The 10,316-nt window shown below is 42.6% G+C and overlaps 1 protein-coding gene across 2 annotated transcripts; it reads left to right on the top strand.

The window, feature by feature from the left end:
- Positions 1–964: 964 nt before the first annotated feature.
- Positions 965–7,577, top strand: LOC115588073 (uncharacterized). Of its 2 annotated transcripts, XM_030428371.1 has the most exons (9): positions 965–1,469; positions 1,770–1,888; positions 2,543–2,590; positions 2,803–2,863; positions 2,947–3,014; positions 3,143–3,245; positions 6,677–6,795; positions 6,894–7,039; positions 7,128–7,577. In XM_030428371.1, exons 1-9 carry the CDS (start codon positions 1,409–1,411, stop codon positions 7,234–7,236), a joined length of 834 nt encoding a protein of 277 aa, XP_030284231.1. In that variant the 5' UTR covers positions 965–1,408; the 3' UTR covers positions 7,237–7,577. The 2 variants fall into 2 exon arrangements, with proteins under 2 accessions (XP_030284231.1, XP_030284232.1); XM_030428372.1 differs by lacking the exon at positions 2,543–2,590 and having other exon boundaries at positions 967–1,469.
- The last annotated feature ends 2,739 nt before the right edge of the window (positions 7,578–10,316 follow it).

The following is a 10,316-nucleotide window of genomic DNA, read 5'->3' on the forward strand; positions in this document are numbered from 1 at the left end:
AATTTGGGATATTAAATCAGTCACAATGCAATTGAATATAACAACGTATTGTGTTTCATACACTGGTCTTGCAACAATGATGTGATTTGTTAACTGAAAATGAGTTTCTAAAGTGATTAATCATTCGAGGGACTTTGCCTAAAAAATGTTGATCATTTCCCTCTACAACCTCCTTATCTGTGAGGATTTGCCTATTTTTATGCTGTTCTGTCATTGTAACTTAATATGTTAAGCATTTGGACAACTGGAAAGAAGCAACCTTGGGTTTTCAGAAATCCCGCTGCTTATTTTTCTATAAAATATCATATAGACCAGTACATAGACTAGGGTTGTTCAAAACCAGTATCACAAAAAACACAAATGCCTAAAATGCTGGAATCAGCCTCAGTGGAAAACAAAAATATATACACCGATATATGCATTGATTCCATGTAATGTATCCATTCATTCATACCTTTATGACATGTAGTGGACTTTTTTATTGCACAAGGAGCCAGTATCCATAAAAGTACATATTTTACTCACCGGTCTCTAAACAGTAATCGTTATCAGCCGATACACACAGATTAGGTATCACAATCAGTATCGGGAAGAAAGGTACATCTGCAATTGAACGAACGATTTATGGAGAAAATATAATGAAAACAACTGTTAGCTGCAGCTGTACAAATCCAATAAAGTCGAGTAAAAGTACATTATATTTCCCTTTGAATGTTAGTGGAGTATAAGTGTGAAGTAGTATAAAATGAACATCCTTGAGCGAAGCACAAGCAGGCTGCCTGACAATTAAGTGAATGTATATAATCTCCAGCGCTCTCATCAGGTGTGCTTCTGGCTCTCAGTCTGTGGGGAACACTGCTGCATCCTCATCAAGTGATGCTGCGACGATCTTCATCCCTAAAACATGACATCATTCAGAAAGGCGTGTGTGTGTGTGTGGCGATGGAGGGGAGGGGGGGCTGTGAGGGGCGTTCAAGACTGCAAATCCAACACCGTGACTGCACGGCTGTAGTTGCAAAGGGCGTGGACATTGTGTATTTTTCTTTTTTCTTATTCTTTTTTTAAATTACACGGGAGAAAAGGATGTAGTCTTCTTCACCTTGCGGCTGCGTGCGAGCGGCGTCACCTGCGAGGGAAACGACGAGTTACGTCGAGGGCGGGGGAAGCATCACGGCGGCTTTTATTCACCCTACCCGAACGTGTGGCACTCGAACGCACCCCCCCTCCTCTGCGATGGACAGTTCCGACCAAATGCAATAAAATAAACAAACAGACCACTATCTATTGTCTCTGTCGCCTCAACTGGGCTGTTTGGCTTTGCTCTCCATGAGCTTCATATGGCTGTCAGCAGCGGGACGCATCTAGGAGGACAGTGAGATAATAAACCCGAGCCGGTTCACATCAAGAGATGGCAGTTAGCACATCTGATCCTCTCTGTCAGCCGTGCGCCTACCATGAAGCGTTCAAAGGTGAGTCCCAGCAACACACACTCCTGTTTTGTGTTTTTTTTAATTTTTATTTCAGCTCTTATTGAAATCTCTTCTGCTGTCGGTGTTAACCTGCATCTCGGGAGGAGTGCGCCCGGCAGGAAGACGCTGACCACTCCTCCGCCTCCATCCCTCCGCGGTAGGGTGGATGACATACGCGCGCCGTTTCATAGGCGGCTGTGGTGTGCCTGTGTGTTTGTGTCCGTCAAAGATGTGAAGGGAGGAAGGTGATGTAATGGGAGGCAGGCCTGCTGGTTTTCAGTTTGCTGTCTGTGTGCCCAGTGGAGCTACAGGTGAAGAGACCTCTGATGCCCGTCCAGCTGAGCCCGGAGCAGGTGGGTCTGGAGATGCTGTGCCTCTGTGGGCAGCTGGACCTCCTCATCAGGGCGCAGATGCAGCAGGTAGGGCTGACCTGAGGGACTCAGTGCCAACACTTTCACCGCTGCTGACCAAACTCACACATGTTTCCCTGCCACGTTTCTCCTCAGTTTTTTCGTCAGTTGCAGTCGAGCTGAAAAGTTAGATTCAAGTCAAAGTCCCATCAAAAAGTGATTGGGGCCATGTGCTTCTTCTCCATCAGCAAATAATTGGGCAATCTTGGAAGCACAGTATGCATCTATTAGAATTTAGTCAATCAGACTAAATGGGTGTGCTGCACATTAATTACAACAGCTAATGTGGGTCTTCCATCACCTTAAAGGGAGATGACAAGAAACAATGAGCCGATGCACATACTGATGTCCATCGAGCTGCAAATAGGAGCTTAAAGTGCACATCATCTGTCTCTTTGTTTTACAGCAGGTTTTCTTGAAATTGTTATTCCTGCAATTTATTTTACATCGTACTGCTTACATGGAAACCCACTAAAAATGAAAAATCACAGTCAAATTAAAAAAAAGTGAAGGAAACTTTTTTTACTTCCTGCCTTTAATTCAAAATGCTTTTAAAAATGTAGGGTTCTACCAGCCAAGATCTGACTCCAGATAATTCACAGTTAGGCCAAAACTCACATACTTTCTCTTTTTTATATTTTTGTTTTTTCATTAAATCGTAAGCGACAGTCCTCTACACAAGAGCAAGTTGTGGGCTCTGCCTTCCTCAATGTGAGTCAAATTTCCTCTTTTCTGGTGTATTTGAATTTTGGATGTCAGTTTACTGAGGAGGTCGTTGGCAACTTAAACATGATCCATCTAAACATCCCAAGACTTATTAAGTGTTTAGAACTGTGTTGTCTGTCCTACTGTTGATTAAGCTCGCTTTGCATCGATGCTCCTCTTCTTGTCCTGTGGCATTATTTATAGTTTCTGTGTTACAGTTCCAGGAGCAGCTAGGACAAGGCTGTAGCCCAGAGGAGTCAGATACTTTCCAGGCCCAAGGTCAGTGTGACAGCATCAGTGTGTTCAGTTTGCCTTGGATAGCCTCCTGTGTGTCTGAAGTGTTCTGTGCCTTATTCTTAAAGGATCAGAGATTCTCGACCAGATGCTGCAGTGCCTTGAACATCTACCAAAGCCTATGCCACAGCTGGAGGTATTTCATCTGACAAGTAGTATTCACTTCAAATTCTTCCCTGGAAGCACTTGAAACAAGGAGGCTGTAATGTGACGTCACCGCTACATGCTGCACCAGAAACCATTCATTTGTATGTGTTTCCTCAGGACTATCTGGACATGGTGGGTCTATCAGCAATGTTTCCTCGGGTAGAGGTGTTCCTTATTCAAGGCAGCCCGGTGGACATGCTGGAGAGGCCGCCGATGGACGGTAAGAGGATGTTTGTCCCTTTCCAGGGGGAAGCATGTATTTAAGCATTTCAGTTATATGCTAATTTTTTTAAACAAGATTTCAAGCTAGTATCATTATTTTTTATTACACTTGACAGTAACAGCTGCTTGTTGCTATGTAGATTGCGACTTTACTTGAAAACACAAGACTGGCTGAAAGAATATGATTCACTGTCATAGATAAAAGGCAAATCAATTGTTTAGAATATATTTAAAATTGGCTCCACATTGAATTTCAATTATGTTGTTCGTTTTGTAATATCAGTTAATACGTGTTAACAAGTGATTCATATGTAAATTTAAAACACTCACAGAGCCATTATACTGCATAATGACACTTCTGTACATATCCTTAAAGGAACAGTAAACCCAGAAATGAAAAGTCAGTCATTATCTATTCACCCCCCTGCCAGTGTAAAGCCGGGTGACGTTTTGTCATCCACAAAACATTTCTGGAGCTTCACAGCGGTGCAATATTGTCTTAGACAGCTGAAATAGAAGGGGACTTGAAGAAACATCAAGCGGCTCCATACAGCACATCTGTAACCAACAAACCAACAAACAAAACGTTGACATGGTTGCTGTGCCTCTGAGCCGACAGTACACAGTATAAATATACATCACACAGTATGAATAGAGACTGCAGCCTGTTATGCAGGTGTCTGATGAACATGTAACAGACAGAAAATCACAGATGAAATTCAAACTTTAATGTTGTGGCTTAACAAAAAGAAAATCCAGAAGTTTAATGTGTTCAACAGAAGCTTTGTTTGTGTGAAAATGAACAATCAGGGTATCAGCAGGTGCACCACATCCTGACACGTCTAATGAGTGATAAAAACTGTGAGAATCACACAGGAACTGATCTCGCACAAACCACAAGACCAGACAGCTAAAGCAGACGCAGAACCAGCTGTCAGAAATTCTCCAGATATCAGCCCTCGGAGAAATGAAGTGATCATCCAGCAAAACTGTTTGCCGTCCGCAGCACAGGCAGCAGCTGAGATAATCCAGAGTAGCCTACTAACTGCTAAAGAAATCATTTCTTTATTTGAACCCACCCATGAATCAAGTTCATCACAGTCTAATTTCCAAGTAAACTATATTGACTAACTTTAATCATGTTAATGTCTGATTACACTTAAACTGCAGGTTTATCAATGGACACCCCGAGAAAATCTGTGTAGATATTGTTGGGTCCAGGAAATAAAATTAAACCTTGTAATTAATATCAGATGAGCTGCTGGTGGGTGAAGAAAAACATGTCATTAAAGAATAAAACCTCACATAAGCTTCACTATAAGAAACGACACAAGTGCGTCCCTGCTAGGGTTATTACGCACGCGGGACATAAGTTTAACTTTATTGATTATTTAAATCTATCGACAAGTTTTAGTTCTAAGTTATTATTTAAACAATTATACATGAAGGCATTTGTTGGCATGAATTCATCCGACGTGTCTACAGCTGTTGAAGCCGCCTGACAGCTGATCCGGCCGTCATCAGCAACGGACGGTGCTTCTCACTTCCCGAACTCACGCCCGCGATTTATTCGTATTTCACGCGCCAGTTTTAGTCATCCGCGCGCGCGTTTAAAAACAAACAAACAAACACTTAATGGCGCCTCCCGGCCTCCGTAGGCGGAAGTTTCCATTAACATTTGATAAGATATTGTAAGAATGTGTTAAGTTTCACGTTTAAAACTTGATCATTTATACTAGAATGACGTGAAAAAATGTATATTGTTACAGTATATTGTTACGATCTGCGGTAGATTAGGATCCTATAAAGGACCCTAAAGCGGACGCCAGAAACAGGGAGATGGTGAACAGGTAGGAGCAGCGGGCTGGTGGCTCCGCCGGGGAGGTGAGGCGGGCTCACGGTGGAGTCAGGCTGAATGAGGGGTGAGAGTCCCGGGTGAAGCTGACTGGTGGCGGAGGTGCGGGAGGCTGCGTCGTGACGAGGGCAGGGAGTTTATCCAGGAGCTGAACGATCACTGGAGGAGACGACGGAAAACAAAGTTAGAATACCTGATTTCATTAGGGGACCCAGGGTCATGTCTATACAGGAAACCACGCCCAGCGACTCCACAGCACCTCTGAACCACACACAAGCCCAGCAAAACACCCACAGAGCACAATGACAGTCCATATGTAACATTATTATGAGACATTATTACAAGATGTTTACTCATTACTCTCATCTAAACGATGTAGTTCTTCTTCATGTCTGGGTTGAAATGTGTTGAGATGTTGCTGTTACTGAGCACACGGCATGGAACAACACTGTGATGGGTATGTCTGTACTAAGGAGGATTTAAAAAGGCGTGGGGTTGTGCTGAGGAAAGAATCAGTCCTCCCTCTGGAGATAGTAATTTTTTCCCTGATCAGCTGTGGATGCAAGCTAACCAGTGCAGCTACTGACAGCCCCAATCTTACTGCATGGAGTTTGCCTTTGATAGGGATCCATACTCAATAAAGATGATGGCAACAGATCTGTTTGACTGCATGTGAGCAAAATGCTGTTTTCAAGTGGAGGAGGAGGAGGAGGAGCGCTGCGGTGCGTCCCTGTGTGAATCTCGTGGTGTGGGATGTGGGTGGAGGAAATAATTCATCCTTAATAAGATCATATTAGACACATTACCCGCAGTGGACACCAGCAGCAGAAACATCCAATCCACCTCTCCGCCTTAGGAGAGACGGTGTGCATGTCTACTTAAAACTTAATTCATATTTGAAATCTTCCAACAGGATCGGTAAGGATCTAACATTAGCTGGTTTCTCTGTGTTGTTCTTCACAGCCCCAACACCTACATTGAAAAAGGGTTGGAGTAAAGCAGCTATTCTCCTCCTGCTCCTACTGATGCTGGAAGCTCGCTGCAGGTTGTGTAATTAATATGTTCCTCATTAAAGATTAATCATTTCACCCACCCACACTCTACCACCTCCTAATGGTAATGATAATGACCTGGTCTGATCCACACATCACATTACACACAGAGACCCGCCACAGTGCCCCTCCTCCTTCTCACTTTTGCTCGTAGGCATATTCGGTATCCCGGGGCTTCCAGAGACTTGGATCATGTCAGATGAGCTGTAGGAGCCATCTGCTTCAGGTGTTTCGGAGGATTCTGCAAAGCTGTTTTGCTGTGAAGCTCCAGCAGTGTTTTTACAGATTGTCATCTGACTTTCCATCAGCATGGGGGGGTGAGGAGATAATGACCGAACTTTCATTTTTTCAGCTCCTTTAAATAGGATTTTGAATTTAGGTCTTGGTCGACACAATAACGATGACGACAGTGACAAAGAAGATGACCTTCTTCTCACATCCATTATGGCTGTTCAAATGATTAAAAAGCATTCCTGTTTGCCCAAAGAACACCATTAACACGAGGTGATGCTTCTCCTGCAGACTACTTCTTCCACATCGCCAAACTGAACCAGCTCCTGGTGCTGAGTCAACAGCTCGAAGAAGATATCAGGCACCTTGGAAGTCATAAATACATCGCCCACCAGCTCTCAGTTATATATGTAAGGAGAATAAATCAGAACTGTCAATTTTTCAAGCCTCTTCTATTTTGCAAAATCCTCCTCAACTTTTACTTTTTGATGTTGCTTTATTTTTGCAGCAAGTCATCAGCTCGTTCAGAGGAATTCAGACGTTCACTGAAATAAAGAAAGATATTGAGGCCAACTTCAAACAGATGAAGCAGTGTCTAGTGGTGGAGGAAGGCTCCAGGCATGAACCGCAGCTGGCCGCTCAATACATCAACTGGTGAGCAAAAGTCCAAATGTTAAGTTGGCAGAGACGATGACAAATGTAGCAGCAACCAGATAATAATCACATGTTGTTCTCGATGTAGGATTTTAGAAATAACCCAGAGTTTGACATCAGCGGTGTTGTCACTACCGGAGGAGCTGACGGAGGACCTTCACCAGGCCGTGACCTTCATGTCACAGTTCCTGTCCTGACTCACCTTAACGAAAGCGTCTGTGTCCATGGATCCGTGATGTTCAGATGCACCAGGTTTCTCCAGGAGTCTCCTGCTTCTAAATGAACTGATGTTGTTGTGACTTTGAAAAAAAGGTGCTACACAACTCGATTCAGCTGAGTGACTGTGGGAGTGGATAGCTTTCTTCATTTACAAATCATTAGGTTTTTTTTATATTGTCCTCCTGAATGTGGCACATGTTAGTCCGTTAGTCCATATGGTGCGTTTGTTGTTGGGAATGTATGCTTGTTGAATCCCTCCTTGCACTACTGGTATAATTTTTTTGTTTTGGAATAATAAAATTGAATGCAATAGAAAAAATGTGTTAGGTTTCTCCCTGTCATGGGTCCTCTGACATGTTTGGTAGAGGTGATCACACCCAAAAACATTTAGACTTGTCTTGGCAGGTAAGGCACAACTACTAAATGCATCTCGGCCCTCAGTAGACCGCTGTGCAGGGATTTTAGCACACCTCTAATAAAAGCTGATGGTATTTGAATTAGTAACGTAACAAGAAAAATGGCCCAATTCTGTTAAAAGTGAGATTTCCTATCTTTTTTATTATGAAGCCGGTATAGGTGCTACAATCTACTGTGAAAGTATCATAACACTTAATCCGAGGGGAAATGCACACTCCATAGGAGTTGTCAGGACTTCCGTGAGGTTGTGATGTCACAACTATAACAACCTCAGCATGGTCGTGGTTGTGAAAACATGGTGGGTGGTGCCTGTTCTGTCCTGTGAGAGCTGACTAATCGAAGACAGACAGACTATTCATTCACTAGACGATTTCTCTGTGTAAAGTCATTATTTGTTGGATAGAATGTCATAAATATTTTCAATTGAAAATATCATGGCTCTACATAGAGTTTTTCCCCACTGCTTATGTCCGACTCTGTCTCCTTCTTCATGTCTCTCCCGTCTCTGCCGTGTCTTGCCGTCTCAAAAGTCAAAGTCCTGGTCAGAGTCCTTGTAAATCACCTCCTTACTCGATCTTCTATCTTAAAACTGACCTCTGGGTCCCTGACACTGGTGGTAACCCCGGTGGGTCCTGGTCCAGGCAGTCCTGGGGCTACTGGCTCCACGGCTAACTGAGCCATGAGCCAATTAGCTGTTGCTAACTACAGCCAAACCTAGCTAGCAAATGCACCTTTTCCACTGGTCAAAAGCCACACTTTAAACTGTGGAGATCGGGCATTTATGGTGCAAATGGAATATATAAACTCTGCATTTACACCCAGGTCAATTGACAACCTCAGCTCGGCTTTGATGCAAATAAGACCCAGGTGAACACACTAAATTCCGTCGTGCAAAGTGATGACACATTATCAACATAATTTGGGGTGGGTCTAAATTAAAAAGCCAAAAAAGCTTGACTTCTCAGCCATGAAAATACCTGGATCGTAGACCAAGCAGGCTAACTTCTGGTTAAGCACCAAACTAACTTGAAGGGAGATAACGTAATTTAATCTTGCAGTTTTTTTTAGACTTACCAAATGTTATTGACCAAATCGTTCAAATTAGGATAGTGAAACAAGTCATTTTGTGGGGTTGTGACGCTAAAAAAAAACTCTTTGTACTCTCTGTAACAGAAGAGAATAAACCCATTATGAAAGAAACATGTGTATTCTTTCATAATGGGTTTATTCTCTTCTGTTACAGCTGTTTCCAGCTCATTCATGACGTGAAACATGACGTCAGTGACATACAATGTAATGCTTCAGATAAAAATCACAAATGTGCTGCCTTGCCTTCAGGCTGTGGAAATGAACTTAATTAAATTCATTTTGGTAGAAAAAGTGTCAAAGAAAGCGATTACCGTGTTTTTTGAGCCAACTTCAAACTTCTGGCCATATTTCACCTTGAATCCAAAGCACTTTGTAATGACACAACAATACATACATGCATGCATGTTCTTTAAAGCAACACTGTGTAGAAACTTGCATTTTGTGTGGTTTGGCGCCCCCCACAGTTTCTGAGTGCAACACCACTGTTGTAAATACATATCCCAGGTCGGTTACAATTTGTCAGATGCAATGTAGGTGATAACTACAAACAAAAGTCATTTTTACAATGTTATGTGTTTTAAACTTGGAGCTGTTATTTTAACATAAAAAACAAAACAAGAACAGTGCTACAAGTTAAGTCCTTTTTACCATTTAACAATTTTAACATTAACAAAAGTATTTTTCAATTTCCCTAATGTAATAGCTCAGTGATGAATAATCTTACTGTTACACTGTTACATATTTTTCTTTAGAAGGTGGAGATGCCAACACCAGATGTAGTACGTCTTTTAAATTTTTAATTACATTTATTCAGTTGCTCAGATTATTAATGCTACTCTGTTATACTGGTATGTTATTCTCAAATGGGTTCAAAGGTAAAGTGACACTGAATGGCAAATCTCCTGCAAATCTTAATCTCAATCTCTGTCTGCAAGAGCCAGTGACGTGGGGGACTGAGGATCTGCATCAGGGATTTCCATGACGACAGGGACCAGATGAGCAGGATATTATGATGAAGTAGCTGATTAGAATGCTCTTCGTGCCATGTATGTTAGTCTGTGTGACAGATACAGCAGCTGAACAATTCTTTAATTGTCTTTTCTGTGAGGAGTCGGGGCTGAGTGAAATAGGCAGGGTAGGTGCAGGCTGGGTAAACGGCGCCTCCTGCTGTTTAATACATGCAACATGTTAAACCAGACAGCTCCCTTCTGAATAAACACAGTGTAGTTAATTAAAATACACGAGAGACACAAACAGGGAAATGTTAACACACATTACGCCAAACCAACAGCAGGCAGCATTTGAAAGATGTGTTGCATTGTTCGTTGGTGTTGTATTAAAGCATTTAACACACTGTCACTATTCATGTCACCGACTGGCTGACATCTCGTGGGTCTGACGTGTTTGTTCCTCCAGATGTTTACAGTGCTGAGGTATGCACAAAACCCGGCAGGACGGGGTCGGTGTGAGACAGCGATAAGGGGCGGGACCAAAAGGTGAGTGACGCTTCTGACTAACCAATCATTTGAGTTGATTTTGGTTCGTCAGCCAA

This window comes from Sparus aurata, chromosome 9 (genome assembly GCF_900880675.1).
Source record: "Sparus aurata chromosome 9, fSpaAur1.1, whole genome shotgun sequence".
In the NCBI taxonomy this organism is placed as follows: domain Eukaryota; kingdom Metazoa; phylum Chordata; class Actinopteri; order Spariformes; family Sparidae; genus Sparus; species Sparus aurata.

Bases quoted from the DNA above. Each gene is read 5' to 3' on its own strand.
- LOC115588073 (XM_030428371.1), top strand. From the start codon at position 1,409: ATGGCAGTTAGCACATCTGATCCTCTCTGTCAGCCGTGCGCCTACCAT. The intron at 2,864-2,946 runs GTCAGTGTGACA...TTATTCTTAAAG, and splicing joins AGATACTTTCCAGGCCCAAG to GATCAGAGATTCTCGACCAG. The intron at 3,015-3,142 runs GTATTTCATCTG...GTGTTTCCTCAG, and splicing joins AGCCTATGCCACAGCTGGAG to GACTATCTGGACATGGTGGG.